The sequence below is a fragment of the Homalodisca vitripennis genome, unplaced genomic scaffold (genome assembly GCF_021130785.1).
Source record: "Homalodisca vitripennis isolate AUS2020 unplaced genomic scaffold, UT_GWSS_2.1 ScUCBcl_583;HRSCAF=2921, whole genome shotgun sequence".
NCBI classification, from domain to species: Eukaryota; Metazoa; Arthropoda; class Insecta; order Hemiptera; family Cicadellidae; genus Homalodisca; species Homalodisca vitripennis.
Genome location: NW_025776730.1, coordinates 105,270 through 125,675, shown reverse-complemented (window position 1 = coordinate 125,675; position 20,406 = coordinate 105,270). Strand labels below are relative to the sequence as shown.

General features: G+C 34.2%; 1 protein-coding gene across 1 annotated transcript in view; it reads right to left on the bottom strand.

The window, feature by feature from the left end:
- LOC124370870 overlaps nt 1-20,406 on the bottom strand; it is a 57,653-nt gene that overhangs the window by 17,533 nt on the left and 19,714 nt on the right. The window contains exons 5-12 of the mRNA XM_046829173.1: nt 19,418-19,670; nt 15,642-15,794; nt 12,766-12,977; nt 10,344-10,478; nt 5,625-5,707; nt 4,067-4,247; nt 2,091-2,300; nt 760-886 (exon numbers count right to left, since the gene is read on the bottom strand). Of these exons, the coding sequence (XP_046685129.1) occupies nt 760-886; nt 2,091-2,300; nt 4,067-4,247; nt 5,625-5,707; nt 10,344-10,478; nt 12,766-12,977; nt 15,642-15,794; nt 19,418-19,670 (1,354 nt within the window). The remainder of the gene's footprint in view (nt 1-759; nt 887-2,090; nt 2,301-4,066; nt 4,248-5,624; nt 5,708-10,343; nt 10,479-12,765; nt 12,978-15,641; nt 15,795-19,417; nt 19,671-20,406) is intronic.

The following is a 20,406-nucleotide window of genomic DNA, read 5'->3' as shown; positions in this document are numbered from 1 at the left end:
GTAAATGCATGCTTTATGGCAAAAATACCCTAGCATTTCCAGCATGTCCCTATGAAATATGACCAGTACTCAAGGGATTAAAGCTATTATCTTGAGTGTGTAATTCTATAATCCAATAATAACAATTTTCAATTTAACATCAATCCAATTGAACTGATTTTACTAGTTTAATGAGACCAGCATTTGCTCGTCTAAACATGCAAATTGCCAGACTGGTGTGAAAAGACTGCCCTGTGGAGTCTGGAGAGTGTGTCTTTCCATATTTCCAAATGAAAATTGCTGAATTTAAAGGCTTGTGTTGAAGTATGAGAGCAATAAATTATAGAAATGTGAACATCTACTGTTTTTGATTGTCAAAATATTGGCAACATATTCCGCCTTCTATATTATAGGATAAAATAGTTAACCTTGGTCTAAGTTCTTTGATATGACAACAGATACCAGTTTTCAGAATATTATATCTTAATTTTGAAACATAATTATTGTAAATATCTCAAAATTATTTTAGTCTTTTAAATTATCCATTTTACTCAGAATCGTTACTTTAATTAGAGACATTATTTTAAATTGCATATGTCATATTGAAAATCACTATTCAGTGGCATGATTCACCTACACATCGTACTAAATCAATCCTTCATAAATTTGGATATTACAAAATTAAACTTGTTGATAGTTTGTAGAAGAACTTGATGTTAAATGATCAAATATTTCTCACTCCTAGTTTACCGAAACCACTGTTCTACCTAAAGTACATACCTGGGGAAGGAACAACCTCAAAGACCATATCCGTTCCAGACCCTGACCGCAGCAACTGGATTGCTGCGGCTGAAAGTCGACTGTTGCGAGACAGCGGCGGCACACATAGGCACTCCACCAGGTTCAACTGTAACAACCCGTATACAATGTTTACAACATCAACATATGCAGTATCACTGTGCTCAATACTTGTGGTTCTATATCTCTTTACTATAATTTCTATTAATATGAAAGATACTAATTCTTTTCTATATAAGAAATCCCAGAAGAATTCGCTTCTGGCTAGTTTATACCTTTTTAGCTGAACCTACACTATAGCAAAAACTAATGTCTCTTAAATCTGGGCAACCATATGAATGTCCAGGAGCGGCACATCACTAATCGCAATGTCGAGATATTGGGGTGCAAGAGTAGATCGATAGGAATAGTTTACTGCAGTAGATGACTGTTGGGGTCGACATGGCTCTCCAAGTGTTTAAAAGCTGTTGCTAGCCTAGACATAAGGGTGTGCCACCCCTGACTGCTTTGACTGATGAGGCTGGTTCAGAACTGGTTTCCCCTTTCTTCCATGGAGACATGACTGAGATAATGCCCAAAATCCTTCCCCATGGATCTTGACAGGAGACAGCTTCTACTCCAACCTTACCATTCCAGAATATTCTGTCACTCTGGAAGCAGCGCAAAGATCCTTTTAAGACTAAATACAATTTCTCAGCTTGTTGTCCTAAGAGAACAACAAAAAATCTCTGTATGCCCTATACTGAGCAACGCTCAGTTATGATGCATCTATTTTTTTCTGCATCAAGTGATGCCATTAATAACAACCAAAAACAAAATTTTGTCAATAATGGCCTTTAGAATTTTTGCATTGCTTTGTGCATGTGTGCTGTGTTGGCTGGTTATTTGATATGTATTGAAACATTTATAACAAAGAATAATCGTGCTTTGAAAGAATGCATTCATTAAAAAAAACTAATAGAACAGTCATGCAACAGAGTCTAAAATTGTTTTCAAACAGACTTAATCTAAAACAGAGTAAGTCATGATTGTGTAGTTTCATAGTTTTTTGTTAAGTTGGGGCATAGCTTCGAGCATTGCAAGTGACTAAGCATTTATAATTGATTAAACTTGTCCACTGGGTAACTTATGTTTCTTGGAAATTTACCTGATCAAGGGTATCACTCGTTCTAAAGACTGCTCCAAGCCAAATCTACGGAACAAGACACATCATTGCGAGCCTGGCTTATGGCTAATAGTCTAAGCCATAAGTGCAAGCTTGCAATGATATGTCTTGTACTATAGTAATTTCATTGCTTGCTAATTAACATTACCTTGTAGCCATGATGTTTGGGTGTAGAATGCGCATGTGTCTTATTGGGGGTGGAGTGGTTATTGTCGTGAGAGGAACACTTGACAGGGTCGACCAGGCCAAGGCTGGCGAGCGCCTGAGTGAACGCATCCCTGGCCACGAGACTGCACAGCTGCGCCAGAACTGGCTGCACCACAGCACAGTGATTTAGCAGTCGCTGCAGTACCCCGGACTGTAACATCCAACAATAATCTTAGTTCTTACACTTACGTGGTCAGTATATATCATCTTCAGGTTCCCACTACATTGGAAACACTGTAGTTTCAGTTGACTGCAAATAATTTTCCACAGCAAGACCAAAATAATTCAGCAAGTTGCAAGCAATCTTTCAACGCGGTGTGAGCTGTAAAACTTTGATGTCCATCATGATCAGGTGACGAGAATTCAAATGAGATTAAATGAGACCAAATCTGTTGGCTCCGAATTTGTCACAATTTTTCAGAAATAAAATTCTAATTTCACATAATATAATGGACCACAGAAATAAAATAATGAAATAAAGAGTATCAGAATCACATTTATTTATTCATTATGTACATATATACAAGAATAGACCAAAATAAATCAAATGTGTCAACATTTAAAAGTGCATAATTTATGTGTAACTATTTGAATATTTTGAAATATCATTTGGATACTGTAGTGTGTACACTGCGGTAGAAAATAATATACTGGGTGTCCCAAAATTATAGGACCAAACTTCACCAAATTGTTCAGGAGGTCAAACTGAACGAAAAATGTCATATAATGTATAGTCCTATCTAGCTTCGTTTACGTTAGATCGGCCATTTTGTTTTTTACATACAAGTAATTTTATTTTCAATATGGGTTTACCAATTTTGTTGAAACTTGGCATAAATATTATAAACATGACCATAAGTTGTAAAAAAATATTTTTTTTAATCTTATGTGTATTTTCAAAATGGCGGCCATTTCAAATATTAAAACCTAAATAACTTGAAAATCAACAGTTTTTTTTAATGGCCGCCATTTTGAAGATTTTCAAAAAATATTTTTTTTACAACTTACGTTTATGTTTATAATATTTGTGCCAAGTTTTAACAAAATCGGTAAATCCGTATTAAAAATAAAATTAATTGTATGTAAAAAAACAAAATGGCCGATCTAAGGTAAACGAAGCAAGATAGGACTATACATTGTATAACATTTTTGTTCAGTTTGACCTCCTGAACAATTTGGTCAAGTTTGGTCCCGTAATTATGGGACACCAAGTATATTGTCTCTCCTAGTCCATAGATTATAAATTATAATTTATTATTTAAAGATTTACAGATAATCTATTCTTCATTTTTTCTTCAAATTAAAGGATGTTTAATAACATTTTAAGAAATTTTAAAATTCAATTTTTACAAAGCCAAAGATTGTTCAAATTCAACAAAATTTGTTTTAAAAGCTTGAAATCTTGAAAAATATTACAACATTTTATGAAAATCAATTCTGAAATAAAAAACTTCTTGACTTATCAAGCAAAGCTCCGTTTTGGAGAACCTACTTCTGAGAGTATCTTTATATTAATTGATTTCTTGCTGTTTCAAAAGGTTGAGTAGTCAAATCTGCTATTCTCTTTTTAGAGTTTTGTGTTTTGTACAAAAATAATTGTTAAATGGTATAAAATTATTGATTGTATTGTAAATTCCATCCTTGACAAATAAATAGCCGTTTTGGCAAATTGGCTTATTGGATACTACTGGATACTGGCTAATTGGATTAGTAGTAACCTTACGCCCATATTTACATACAAGAAATTCTGTTATTGGTTATCTGTGCCAATGTATTTTGGGGACTAATGTTTGAGGAATAATTTTAACAAACACTCCATGTTTTAAGAATATAACTGGAATGAAAAAAGCCTGAAATCATTTGATGGTTTGTAAGGTATATTTCATGTAATAAATATTTATGTTTGTAAGTACTTACGACTTTGGAAGAGCCGACCTTGAAGCAGAACTTGAACTCGCGCCATTCCAACTTGTCGTCAAGAGCCGCTGTTACCTCCTCCAGACGCAACAAGAACACAGGCAACTCCTCCACCAGCTGCTCTAAGCTGCGCGATACACTGCGCACCTTGTTACCACTGGTCATCTCATTAAATCCCTCTCTGCACAGAAAAGTTTACAATTATAACATAACACAACACTCAGCATTCTAAAGCTTTAAACCTTTTTAAGATAGCATTAAAAACCAATAAAAATAAAGACTTCATTTTGTTCATGGTGACCTTCTGTAAAATTTATACTACAACCATACTCCTACTACTTTACTATTAATTCTCATTATGACCATATGTACACGCAACACAATGCAACAATAGCCCAACCACAAACAGCTGTCTGCACCAAAATAAATTTTCAATGATTCATACCATTTATAATGAATTATAATATAGAATATTATGAAGTATATCCAGAAAGTAAGTGTACTGGGGGAAGGCTAAAGGGAATTTTTTTCATTGGGAAGTTTACCATTGAAATGAGATAACACAGCGTAGTTCACACTTGGCGAGAGATTGGATTGACATTTTTCACGAAACGTACTGTCACATCAACATACTATCCTCATACCGGTCTTGTTGCGGAGAGGAATCTCGCTACACGACAATGTAACAAAATTTGGCCGTGAGAGCCTAAGTACACTTACTTTCTGGGTATGCCATGTACGGTATAGTCATACTAATTGCTTCCTATATATATTTTTTTTTACATGTGGCTAAGTTAAATCACACCGGTGTAAGTGTGATAATATCCGTTACCACAGCCAAACAACAAATTCCTGCAATCTCTGTCCACGGGTTTGTGGTCACGTAGATTTATGGTGGTTGTTTCTTCATGGTCATCAGAATTCGTGGATCCAAGATTCATGATCCAGTTAAAAGAAAAGTATTTTCATGTAGAAAATTAATGGGAAAGTTTGCAAGACAGGAAGTGCTCAAGATTTAGGAATGCTGAGACTATGATTTCTAAATAAGGCTACATTTGTTAAAACAACAGCAACATTCCTTTAATGTAAACAATACTAGTGCGTTATAATGATCAGTCATTAAAGGTGGAGATCTATTTATTAGTGTACACCATTCCTGTACTATTGTAACTACCTGCAATAAATACAGAAGTTTAAAAATCAGCAGGGTTGCATAATTTTATTCCGAAAACAACAAAATAAGATTCAGGTATTGGACTAGACATACTAATAGTGCTAAACGTAACATTTCATTGGTTATATCTTATATTTTAGAACTGTCTCAAATTTTCTGAGAAAATTAAAAAATACTGTATATTTTAAATTTCTCCATTGTAAACTCACTGATTAACTAATTTTACTATAATCAATAAGGGTTTGAAAAATGCTATCCAGTGATAGTGAGGACTTTATAGTCCTAACTTTGCCTCTAATAAAAAAAATTTTTCATTTCATTTCATTTACACGAGGAATATTATAATGCATTAAGTAATTCCTAAAATGATAAACTTTCACTTACTTCCGCTGCAACAACAAGAAAAGATTGTGGTTGTGCCGTTGCAGCAAGGTTTTCAGTTTGTTTAGATCACGTTTGTGCAAGACCTGAAATAAAATGTGAGTCTGAAAAGAATGAATAATACATGTACCACTTAAGGCATAATTCAATCCTCTTCCATACCCTGGAACTGGAAGCCGGATTTACTCTAAATAATTACCCAGACCCAGTATGGTCTGTTTAATGTGTTAAAATATAGGTAATAAACAAGATACCTAAATCAATGTAGCACTCTGTTGACGAGTATCAAAACTATATTGATAACAGAAATCTTCTACTTAAGAATCAGACGTAGTAAAATGACCTCGAGTTCTTCTCCATACGAACAGTGTTAAACCTCATGCAGTTTTATCCCTTATTTTTGACCATAACTTTATTGGAGATGTCTCTTTTTAAAGATATTATTAATATGCATCCAAAAGCTGTTTAGTTCTTTTTTTAAGTATACACTTTTTGAATATTTAAACAATGAAATACAACAAAATTTGATATTTTTTCTGAATGATCAATAACGATATTTTTTTAACTAAAAGGCGTTTGGATGCATATTTACTACATATTTAAAGAATGAGACTTATCTCATAAGTCTACGACTAAAAATAAGGATGTAAAACTGCAAGAGGCAGCTATTCTAGAATACAAAATTACATACATAAAAGTTAACATTATTGCTAATGACCAGTTATTAACTTTATTCTCGTAGAGAAAATCTCAAGGTTACATCTTATCTGGTTGTCAGCTGTTCTGCAAAATACTTTGCTTGCATTCTGCTATCAAGCATAGTTAGTAATGCATTGTAAGAATTACCAAAGTATTTTATCATTATTATCTAGTAATTTAACTGGTTTTAAGTCACTTGAAAATTAAATTTAACCTTGTTATATAATCTTCTCCCCTATACGACGTGTGATCAAAAAGTTCCAGGACTTTTTATATACTATGGGAATGCAATGTCTCACAGTGATGCGGTTGGCAGCATTGTATTCCCTGACTCAACAGTAACACAGCTGTGTTTGCAGATCAATCATAACATCACTGAAAGTAACATTAGCACAGTTTGTTTGAGATTAGTTTTATAGAGTTTGGCTATTTTTTTTGTTTAATGAAAATGAATGTGAAAGAAGAGCAACGTGTTTGTGTGAAGTTTTGTGTGAAACTAAACAAAACGTTTTCTGATATCACAAGAGGCTTTTGGTGAAGAATGTCTAAGCCGATCATGCTGCCATCAGTGGTTCAAGAGGTTTAAAGGTGGCCGAACATCCATAGACGACGACGCTCGTTCCGGACGCCCTTCAACGTCAATCAATGATGACAATGTTGATCAGACCGTCGACTAACAATCCGTGAAATGGCAGAAGAGTGTAACATTTCATTTGGGTCATGTCAGGAAATTTTAACTGAAAAACTTCAAATGCGTCGTGTTGCAGCAAAGTTTGTGCCAAAACTGTTGACTGAAGACCAAAAACAACACCGAATTCATGTTTCTGAGGAACTTCTTCAAAAGGCAAATGACAACGAAAGCTTTTTGGATTATGTCATTACGGGAGACGAGACATGGGTTTTTGGTTACGATGTGGAAACAAAAGCCCAATCATCACAATGGACATCAAAAGGCTCTCCAAGACCCAAGAAAGCACGTCAAGTCAAATCAAATGTGAAGGTCACGCTTACGGTTTTCTTTGACTGTAAAGGTGGCGTCTACTATGAATTCCTTCCACAAGGTCAAATAATTAATCGTTTTGTTTATCTTGAAACCCTCAGAAAATTGTGTAATGCTGTGAAAAGAAAGAGACCTGAGCTGTGGCAAAGTGGTGATTGGGTCCTTCACCATGACAATGCTCCTGTTCACTCTGCATTAGTTAGTCGTGACTTTTGTGTAAAAAACGCAATGACTGTCATTCCTAAGCCCCCCTACTCACCTGACCTGGCTCCAGCAGACTTTTTTCTCTTTCTGAAGCTCAAGAGACCCCTGAAAGGACGAAGATTTCAAACAGTTGACGAAATTAAAGAAAAAAACGACGGAGCTGCTAAACACCTTTACAAAAGAAGAGTTTTCTGGGAACTTTGATCAGTGGAAACACCAGTGGGAAAAGTGTGTAGCTTCCCAAGGGGAGTACTTTGAAGGAGACAAATTCGAATAACCTGTATGTTGTATGAATAAATGTATAAAAATTCAGTCCTGGAACTTTTTGATCACACCTCGTATATATAGGGGAGAAGATAAAATGATAAAGAAGGTGTGGCGAGGGGAACCAGAGGGAGTGAGGCCATTGGGCAGACCTAGGATGCGATGGAGAGATCAGGTGGAGAAGGATTTAAGAACGATTGGCGCTACACTGGAAGTGGCTCAAGATAGAGGAAGTTGGAGAGACATTGTTGGCGAGGTCAAAAATCATCTGGGTTTCGAGTGGCCACAGGAGTAAGAGTAAGAGTAAGAGTTGATATATAATACTGATAGCCTATATATATATATATATATATACATTCAGTTTAGATTACGTATAGCATTTATTTTCAGATAATTACACAGATATCAACAGTGTAGATAAAACCAGTGACCTGTATTTTAAATCTGACATGATAGAACAACTCACACAACAACACCATGAAATTGGAATATTTTTTAAAATTAATTTGCTTATAAAACCTTTGATAGAAAGCCAGCTGTACTGATGTGGTTCATCTTGATTTTAACCCAATAAGAACAACATATTTACAACATATATATTTAGATGTAGAGCTATGGGAGGTGTGTCATATTAAAGATTAAAATGCATCCAAACAATTTTTGGTACTTTAGTATTATCCGGAGTCCCCTATTTTCTTACTCAAAATAACTACATCATTAGAAATAACAGATTTTATTTTACTTACTGTGAAAATTACACATCATTATAACAATCAGTTCTTGCTCTCTATCAACCAATAGGAAGTATTATCAACGTGGAGAATACTCAGTCCCTATCTACTATTCCTAATTAGACTACTGTATAAAGTAGGTAAATACATTCGTAAGTATTATAAATGTACACAATTAATGAGCACTTGGAATCCTAACTATCATCAACCTATACATACAAGAAACAGTCATGCATGCTGATGGACAAAACATGACAAGGGGCTCTGATATACACACGCACAACACCCGCAACGCACAACTCTACAGTCTTCCAGCACACCGCCTAGCTCAATATGAGAAAAAAACCAATGTATACGGGAATTAAATTCCTCAATCGACTGCCCAGAAACCTAAGATCAAGAAATGGGATTAAATTGAAGATAGGACTCCACAGCTGGCTGGCCGAACGGCCTTTCTACACCATAAATGAGTTCCTTCAACATGGATAGACTGTCCAAAAAACATCTCAATAAGTTTTAACAAGTTATGTACAACATCATTGTAAAACTGACACCATTTCTGTTCTTGATGAACATGTAATAAAGAATATTTTGATTTGATTTGATTTGAGCATGTGATCCGAGCTTCAATTTAGACTGTACTATCTTGAGGGATGGTTTTCTCTTTTCATCAGAAGAGCAGGGTGGCGCCTATGGCACTACCAAAACCCACACTGATGGTCAAGGGCATTTTCGATCAGTACTTTCCCAACCTAAGATCACTTGCCAGATTGCTCAACATGAATCGCCACCAGCTCTTCTGGTGAAAAAAGAAAAACGTCACTCGAGATAGTACCCAAATTCAAGCTCAGATCAAGTGAGCACTCGTAAAGGTTATCTTTACAAGTGCTCACTTGTAAGTTGGTACTTCTATTTAAATTTATGAAAACCTGATCAAAACCTACTTATATCTCATAATAACGAATAGTAGATGGGGACAGAGTATCTTCTTTCTCGCCAACATCACTTCCTTCTAAGAAGCAGAAAACAAGAACCAATGGTAAAAATTACGTAATTTTCACAGTAAGTAAAATAAAGTCTATTATTTCTATTAATGTAGTTATTTTGGATGCCTGGTGAGAAAGAGAGACTCTTCCAAAAATAGCAGCCTCCAGATAGTAACAAAGTACCCAAATTTCAGTTTCTTCTACATTTTTACTAGTTTTCCAGACAAAAAAATCTTAAACTTAATTTTTATTTCATAGTTTGAATATAAAAAAGCATACGTTTTACAACAAAAACCTTGTTTATATACCTTAAAAAATTAAGGGCATAAAATTGTTTAAAGTTCAACCCTGTTCTTTTGGGATAAACTTCAAGGTTGTTTCACTACAACCAACTCTCATGTTATATTGACAAACAATATATAAACTAGTTACTAAATTAATTTTTAGTAACTTTCCTGTCTATTTCTCTCTGTGAAGGTAACAATTTAACAAGGAGTTCATATTTTTTAACTGTCTTTTAATGTTTTCCTAAAAAATGCAGTTATTTTTTATAGGAATTGGTAAATTTTTCGAAAATCGATACATACAATATTTCAATATTTAGTAGTACTGGGGATTCTAAATAATCCAACTGTTTTCACTTGATTCCAATTGCAAACTATTTTATTACATAATAATTAATCAAATCATCATAAGTTCTTGGAAAGTCATATACTTAATTTATGAAATTAATTATTTTGTTAAAACACTGGATGGACTGCAAAAGAACAATAATTAAAAGTAACCTGTATCTCAAACAAGTACTGAGTAATTGTTTTTAACAAAAAACTCTACATACCTCGTGAAGCGTCCTAGTAAGAAGATTGCAATGTCTATGGCTCGTAGTAGTTTCGTTAAAAGTCGATAAGATGCTTTCCAGGGCCACTTTAATCTTCATTCCCAAGGAAGACAATGTCTCTAGTACAGTCTCTATCTGAAATTTGTAAAATATGTTTTCAGTATATTAATTAATTGCACAGTTGGTATAATCCAATTGATGTATAAAAAAAAGGTGAAGAGTGTCTTATTTTACCATAGCTTAGAAGCCCTTTCTAACACAACCTTGGTACAAATGGTTTAAAAGTGACTTCCAAACCACCACCAATGGCTGGGCAGGTGGATTGCTTGCAAGGACAGGATTGCTCAGTTGTCACCCATCCAAGCAGCAGCCATGCACAATGTTCCTTCACCAAACACCATTGTTACGCAACATAATTTTTTTAAATAAAGCCATTGACAAATTGAGTTAAACCTTTAACATTTATTTACATTATCAAAGCCATGAAAGGCAACTTTTAAAAATACATTTTTACAAATTAATTATTAATATTCATTCTTAACATATTCTTACTTTTTAACTTTAATTCATTTATGTATAAAATACCTTTGTTACTGCAGACTATGAACTCACAAATAATGACTATTTGTAACATTACTGATGCTACCTTAGTCCTAGTACTGTATCGATCGTATGGCTATACTAATACTAAACAAAATCATTACACGTAAACATGTTCTTCAATTTACACAAATCCACACAATGTCATTGTGACATTGCTTTATATGGGGTGTTTTTTAACTGTTGTGCAATATTTTTGAGTTTGCTTGTTAAAATAAAGTTTAGTTTTGTGACTGTTTACATTTTTCAAAACAATTATTATTTTAACACCATTCAACTGATTTCAACCAACATCGGTCCAAACTTTTCACCAGTAAAGTCCGTTAATACAGAAATTATGCTTAGCTGCTTTTACTAATTTAAAAATGGCACTTTGAAAATTTGTTTAACATGTACATAAAAATTTGCAATTCTACAACAATATTACAGAAGTTTACTACTTTTGCAAATTTAAACAACGGAAAATGACATTTTATCGAAATGCTATGGAAAACAAGAAAGATATGGCAAGTTTTGTCTGACTGGACGCACACCATTTTAGTCAAATGAGTGCTCAGTTTTGGTTAAATTTTAACTCTGGAACAATTTCTTAAAATATGAGACCAGATTTCAAAGCACCCTGTATATTTAAACTGTTGTATAATGTTTACTCTTATCTTTCAAGCTACATGATGACTAATATTAGCCTCTGCAAGAAGCACAGTCAGCTTATAGGAGCGAACATATATTAACTACATTAGCTAACAATTAACACTGTTATTCAGCAAGTTTAACAGACAAAACAGATCAACATTTAATATTTCTATTAATGCAGTAGGATGCATTTCATTCCAGCCCAGCATTATCTCTCATCCACAAATGTAACCTTATAGTATCACAGCCACTATCCACAGTCATATGCATAAAATGCCAGACCATATTCTAAATTGGTAACTTTTGGGGGGAAAAGCTTTGTAAAAATATCCAACAGAATGTTATAATTCTTTCTTTTTTTCTGCTAAAACAAAAATAAAAAATATTACATTATATTATATTATTGTAAAAACTAAAATTAAAATATTTCAAAAAACTATTATATATTTACTAAAAAGCAAAGTTTGAACCAATTTGCAGCTTGCCCAATATATTGCAATTTTTTTATAATGCCATATAAAAGGCAATAAAAAATACACACATCTCTGAGATATAAAAACAAACACAGCACTGTAATATTAATATGCCCCAATAAAAACACCTGTTCTGTTGTTAATAAAATGTGAAGAAGAGAAATTTTCATCTTGTACTAGTAAACTACTAAATCCCATTTCTACTAAATCCTAGTTTGACCACTATGTCAGCTGTCAGAAGTAAATAATTCCCAGACCAGGAAAATAAATATGATACAAAACTAATATATATTTATTGATAGTTTGGAATCTATTGATCATGACCAGTTACATGGAAAACGTATTAAAATATTAAATACTATTGGATTACAAATCGTTAATACAGACGACATTAGCACTTTATGCACAACATCATCACCACAAAGGTTACTCTAAGGGATAAACATTTAATCCATTTGTAAATAGTTGTTTTTTTTTCAGTATATTATCATTGTTAGTAGCTCTCAATATAAAGTGAATAATACTTATCAAGTTGTAATCTAATTCATTGTGATAATCAGAAAATACAACCACTTTGGAAATACTTACAGCACTTCACACATTTGACAGGCTGTCTGTGCTACTGGATATGTCACTAGCTACCTGATGTATTGGATCCACACGTGTCTAGGATAAACCTTGTAGAACCACACACAGATGATGTACAGCGGACTAACCTCAGGCACAAGGTATGTGGCGATCTCCTGACGCTGGGCCGACGACATGCTGCTCAACGTTGTCTTGAGGCCCACCAGGAACCTGTGCAGCTGATTCATGAACACCGGCAACCTGGACTTGGCGTATCGGATGATCTCGTGTCGCTGCTCTCGCGTCAGCTCTCCCTTGCGTTTGGAGAACAGGTCACACAGCACCACCAGTTTGACACCAGCTATGATCATTTAAGAGTTTTTAATTACAAATTTAGGTTCAGACATGATAATCAGTACCTATAACATCAATAAAGATTTGTCCGATAAATAAAATCACTGAATATATACTGACCATGTATCCCAATAATCTGATAGGGCAATCATATTAGTTTAACCCTTTGAGGACCATCCCATAAATTAGATCTCAAAAGATATTCATGTCACCATCTTCCTCTACGTATATGCGAAAAAGACCGGCCTAAAAACGAGCGTTTTGCAGGCTTTTACAAAACGATTTTTAGTAGATCTCTATTATTTCAAGTATTGGTTAATAAAATTCTTTATTTACGGTGGAGTAATCATTGGAATAGTTGTCAAATTATTTTTTAATCTTTAGTTGTATTTGTTGAAAAATATACAAAAATTGTAACTTTCAAGTTTGCAATTATATATCATATAAACTAAAATTACTTTTAGTGTGGGAAACTTTATTTTCTGAAAGAACATGTAAATAACAATAAGCAACACAAGTTTTATTCAAATTGGAATAAACATGAACAAATTATAAGAAAAAACCAAATTCTTACATTTTTTTGAAAATCTGCAGTTTTAGCTTCAACTGCATACGAATGGGCGATCTTTAGGCCAGCGGTCTTCTTCAATCGATTCACAATGGACGATAGATCGCCATATGGTCTTCTACGAACTATCTCCGATGGGCGAAATATCGTCCGGTGATCCTCAAAGGGTTAGTGCTAATCGAAAAGGGTTTATAATGTAATTGTGTAAGCAATTTTTTGACAGATTGTAACCCAGAAAATGTTTAATCACCAATCCATATCAAACTGTGTCTTTGATTTAGGACTTCATCATTTGCACCATGCCGTGGCTTTGTGTTACAGCCATTTATCCTGAATTAAGTAACATCCTTGGTTAGAACGGAATATTCCAAATACACTAGATTATGCGTTTGTGCCGTGTTAAGTTGTATCTTTGGTTATACTATTCCTTTCCAGACTGCACCACGATCAGAATGAACTTTAGTTAAGTTCTGACTGCACTAAATTACCAATAAAGTATTAACAGACTCGTCTTGATTTAACTTGAGTATCTACACATCTGCTTAATAGCATCCTTAATAAGCTTATAAATATAATGGTGAAGAAACAAACCGATTAAATAGGAAAACTCAAATTTTCATAGTGCAATGATACATTGAAATCTATACTGATATAATAGACCGAAATATAATTATATTACAAATTTAATGATGATGAATTTAATTGATGAAATCACAATTCCATAGTAAATTTCTTATTTTACAGGTTGTATGCATAATTATTAGTAATATAACTTTGTGTTTTGCAAAAGTTATCTTAACACATTATTCATGTTAAAACACATACTTAAGTCCTTTTACAAATTAATTCAAATTGCCAAACAAAAGGAAAAAGAGAATCACAGAAAAAGAATTATTATAGTCAGATATGAAATAAACCAATACAAAAATTGAGCTTTGCTTTGAAAGTGGAATGGATCGAAATAAAATAAATTGAATGGAAAAAATATTGCGATTGTAACCAAGAACCAGAAACTGACTATGGCCAAGAAGTGAATAACTAGAGTTTCAGTTTTGGGTTATGATCTGATGACAGAAAATTGTTCCCCACAGCGAGGCCGAAATATATTTCAAGAATATAACTGCGTAAGCAATATGTCATAACAGCATCCACGTCAGCACAAAAACTAAGATAAATTGGGAAACTTGTAAAATTTTGTATTAAAAAGTTTGTTTGGTTTTAGATATTTTCTAAGGAGTTTTAATATAAAACTGTTTTGAATTTTAATATTATAGGTTGAAAACTCTCTAACAATTAAATAGTATACGTTCAAGAATAAGAGATTTATTTTATCACTTCTTTAATTGCTTTATTAAACACTAGCTGTTTCTGCAGCTTCGCATGCTTTTCGTAAGCTTTGCCCGTGCAGGAGCACTTCTGGTTCAAGTGAATTATATTTCCAACGCCGATGTAAAGTTACCATGATCAAGATCTGTCGAAAGTATATGTTTATAGCCACTGTACACGTACATGTACTTTACTATAAAGTGGTCTAATACACAAGCTTAAAGTTGAACCAGAAAAACAATTTAAACACAAATATACATCAAAACTTAGCGCCTTCAAATAGTGTTTGGCTACTTAATATGCGCAACTGTCTCATGATTGTAGTTTACAATGTGCAGGAGCTTCTACAACTTTTATATTTGCAGTACCGTCTGGTGGTGAGTTACATCAATGGGCATAGCATATAAACCTTCTATATCGAAATATACATATACATACAAATTTTCATAATGATCGGTCAAATAGTTTCTGAGTCTATAAAAGACATACAGACAAACATTCATTTTTATATATATAGAAGAGCCAACTATAAATGTGAGTAAAAGATTATAGAGCTAGTTTTAGACATTGTCACAAACTTTGTCTTTGACTTGTACTATTTACCATACGTATGTAATATATAATTATATATTTTTTTTACTATTGTGTATACAATATATATGTGTAACACTTATACTATAAGGACTTTGTCATTACAATAATTATGTTGGTGGGACAACAATAAATATTCTTGATTCTTGACACAGTTTTTTACGTCACACTAGGGATTATACGCACCGACAGCAGCCTCGCGTAATGACTGACGTACGACAAAACACAACTTGGCAGGGTTGGTATTGAGACTGTCACTGGCCGGGGCTGGTTTGCTGCTGAGATGTTGGATGATATGGCTGGCACATGTGTGCATGTCACTCACCAGGGATACAATCTCTGCAACAATGTAATTACCTGATAGATGGCGCATTTTACAATCATTATAATTCCTGTTTGAATAAGACAAATGAGTGTTCAAATAAATTATCACAATTTACAGTACTATTATTTGGATACATTAACTTGTATAAATTAAATATATTTGTATTTGAATTGAGCATGACATAAATAGCAGCCAGTAGAGTATAAATATACTTATCAGTCATCTTATTTCCTTTTCATCTTATATACTTTAAAAATCAGTTTTTAGAAAACTAAATTTGCTATTGGAAAATAACAAAATTTAAAGAATTTAACTAATGAATTTTAATTCCTTATTATTTTTTTATAAACTAAACTGACAAAAATACTGTATATTTATTAAATGACACTGATTTTGGTGAGATATATTATCACTGATTTATTTGAAAAAGTAATGCACCTATTATTATTGATAGTTAGTAAATGTATTATTTAACCCTACTGTACACGGACACGGGTTATAGAAACTCGTTTTTTTACGCAATTTATTGTACAACTTACAGTGTAATAAAAAATTGCCACCAACTATTACTTATTTTGTTTTATAGCAAAAAAGGCATGTTGATACATTCAACAGCAGTGATGCCAACTCACAAATATAATTTCCCTTAAAAATAATTCAATTTTTGTTATGAGATTTTTATTTATATTTCCTTAAACAAACCGTGATACCGTGTCAGTTTTACATGAAATATAAATTGGCATGGTTTGCTCTGATTTTGTGGATATATACACAAACCAATAGCTACAATCACAGTTTATACCAGAGATATCTACATCCAACCGCAAAGCGTTACTACTTTTGATCGGGCTCAGAACTACGAGATTTTTCCAAATGGGTGTCTACCTCCTCTCTATCGATCAATGTACTACTACATTGATCGAGCACCCTTATTGAGCATTTAAAATCCTCAAATCAAATTTTAATACAGATTACAAACATTTTTAGACAACAAAATAAATATTTTATTGGCAAGGTAGGAGTATGCCACAATGTATGTCATGTAACAGACTTCGCTAATGTTGCAAGACAAAATTTCAAGTCTATTATAGCTACATGTTTTACTACGTCACATGTTAAAAAAGTCATATGATTTTGACTGTTTGTTTACAAACATATTTATTCTATGATTTTTTTGTTGCTGTCATGGTTACCCATAAACCAATAAAAAAAAGTTCATTAACGCTCAGCCATATCCCATACAGTGACATATATACCATTAAACTTGACATTGCATACCTAGAAATAAAGCCTCATGCAAAATTTGAAGTCTATTGGTCAGTTCTATCTCAAGATATGGATGGGCAAACAGACAGAAATGACATTTTTCCAACCCCTTGAGTAACAGGCTTTGGTAATGACCAGCCAATAATAGCATTATCAGTTTTTCACATTTTTTTCAAAATACTTTTCCAATATATATTTTGGTCTTTTAAAACAAATTCCTTAAAACTTATGTTACAATATTGATTGTAAAAGACAATTTTGTAATTTTTTTCTACTTTGAAAACAACCAATTGTCTGCTTAAATTCTTTTCACCCATTCACAAATTCTACTTCAAAAATGTTGTGTGGTAGATCACGTTTAAGGAATCACTCTGGGTAAATCCAAAGTGCTCTACTTTTTGATAGAATGATTCCTAAAACATTTATTCTATACAAAATGGTGGCAGTTTTATAATAATAATATAACTTTATTGTTATAAAAATGACATCTTTTATAGAGTGAGCTTAGATTCTAGGCTACATAAAAACAGATGACATCGCCAACACTGGGGCTCAATATTGATCTTATTTCAACAGCCACGATTTTGGAATGAATAATGCTTTTGTAGTGTGATAAAGATGGAGGGGTGGAACTTGGGACACCCTTCTAGGAAATAGAGGCGAAATTTTTAGTCACTGTTACAACTTTGCCCATTTTCCAAATAGGGGCTTCTTAAAATGTTTAATTGATCCAGATGGAGGATCTTCACCCATCAAAAATAAAATTAAACAGAGTTTCCATACTTTTAATTCACACTGTATGTATTATTGGCATTTCCAATTCATCACTTTTACAAAAGATTTCTCTCAAGAGAGACACTGAAATATTTCCAGATTTGTCTTAACAATGTTTCAACCAACATGTGTATACTGGAAAATTTACATGTTACCTATAATAGTACGAGGGCTGTTTTTTAAGTAAGGGCCGTTTTTTTTTTGTAAATAAACAACAATTATTTTTTTCAAAATACATTTATTTTCAGAATCTGCATACTTTTCTTTATTTTTCTACATAGTTGCCTTGTTTGTTAAGGCACTTATCATATCTTAAAACTAAGTTTTGAAATCCCTCTTCAAAGAAATCTGCCGCCTGCTCTGACAACCAGGAGTTCACGGCCGTCTTGACTTCTTCGTCGTCATTGTAGCGCTTCCCGCCAAGATGATTTTTCAAGTAACGAAAAAGGTGGAAATCGCTCGGAGCAAGGTCGGGGCTGTACGGCGGATGATTCAAAACTTCCCAGCCAAAAGAGTCGATCATTTCCTGTATCCGAGCAGCGGTGTGAGGCCTTGCATTGTCGTGGAGGAGCAGAATTCCCTTTGTCAGCATGCCGCGTCTTTTGTTCTGAATGGCGCGTCGGAGACTGGCCAGGGTTGCGCAGTAGGCTTCTGAGTTAATCGTCATTCCTCGCGGCATAAAGTCCACTAGCAAAACACCGCGACTGTCCCAGAACACAGTTGCCATAACTTTGCGCCGCGACAGCGTTTGCTTGGCTTTGACTTTGACTGGAGATGTTGTGTGCCGCCATTCCATGGACTGTTGCTTTGATTCAGGAGTGATATGGGATACCCATGTTTCATCTCCTGTGACAATTCGACTCAACATGTCGTCTCCTTCCTCGTCGTAGCGGGTCAAGAAAGTCAAAGAACTGCTTAATCTCTTTTTTTTATGATCCTCAGTGAGGAGTTTGGGTACCCATCTTGAGCACAATTTTTTAAAGTTTAGGTTTTCTGACACAATTTTGTACAGTACTGACCTGGACACTTGAGGAAATTCCATAGAGAGAGTGGTTATTGTGAACCGTCAGTCCTCATGAATTTTTGCGTCAACTACAGTAATCAAATCTCCCGTGATCACAGATGGCCGGCCTGAGCGATCTTCATCGTGGACATTTTCGTGGCCATCTTTAAATTCTCGGACCCATTTCCGCACTTTACCTTCACTCATTGCCTTGGCACCATACACCTCACAAAGCTGACGGTGAATGTCAGCAGCCGACATGTTTCTTGCAGTCAAAAATCGTATCACTGACCGAATCTCACACGCGGCGGGTGATTCGATAATCTTAAACATTTTAAAGATCCACAGTAATGCATACAGGTTAGCTACAGAGCTGCAACTGGCATGAAGTCGTTCGCTAAGAATGCCGGGAGGCGGGGCGCACGCTCGTTACGGCAGGAACGCGAACTACTACCGTGTACGGGAGAACGGCCCTTACTTAAAAAACAGCCCTCGTATTTCATTTGTTCAGTCAGGAATAAAAGTTACAACCAAAATTTTTTATGTTGATGAGCATTTACTTTGAAGTACAGTATAAATGAAGTCAACACTCACGCTGTTTGAGCGCCATGTTACGCAGGTAGTGCTGACAAAGTGTGGTGAAGGGTGTAAGGCTTGGGTAGCTGGCAACTGCACTGATACACTGGCGAGCCGTGGCTTCGGACAGATTGGCGGGCAGACACTCGGCGTACAGGTAGTGCAACACGGTGCCCACCACATCCTCTCGCAGGCCTGACAGTGGCGGGGGCTCGGCAGTCCAGTCCAGTTCTGGGGCACTCAGCTGTAGAATGCACGAGTGGACAGCAAACTGCAAACAACAAGGGATGCCAAGTCACAGACTTAATAAGCCGAACCTTAATCTCTAGATGAATTGAATAGTCAATAACAATTAGAAAATGGTAACAGCAAATATTGATGCTGTCACTTAAATTTAGGAAACATAATGGATGTCTAGAAGTAAAATTTGTATCCCTTTACGATACGATAAATCCAAATATACTGAACTTAAAATGCACATAACAACGTTAAAAATTGTGTTTGGCTTGCTTGTGAATCACATTTATGTTCACTGAAAATCACCAAGAAAATATAAAGAGAATAAAGAATATGTGAAACACGGATGGTAACATTCAATCACTGAAAAACAGCAACCATATCAAAAGTCTCATAAAATCAGTGAAATATGTGAGATCCGAAATGCCAATCAACAAGAATAACTAAACCTGAATTACTCAATGATCCTCTTAGTAGAAACTCTTATTGAGCATTTGAAATCCTCAAACCGAATTTCTAACATATTACAAATTTTATTAGACAATAACTACTCAAACTACTACATTCGTTCAATAACTATTTCACTAGATATACAGTAATAGTTGACGTTTGTAGAAACCTCCAGGATTCTGTATTAGATAACGATGGTGAAAAAGTAATGAAAAGATGCTACAATCTAATGAAAAAGTGTAATGCATTGAAGACTTGTTTAAAAAAAGGTCGGAGTATGCCAGAATGTATGTAATGTTTAACAGACTTCACTAGCAAAA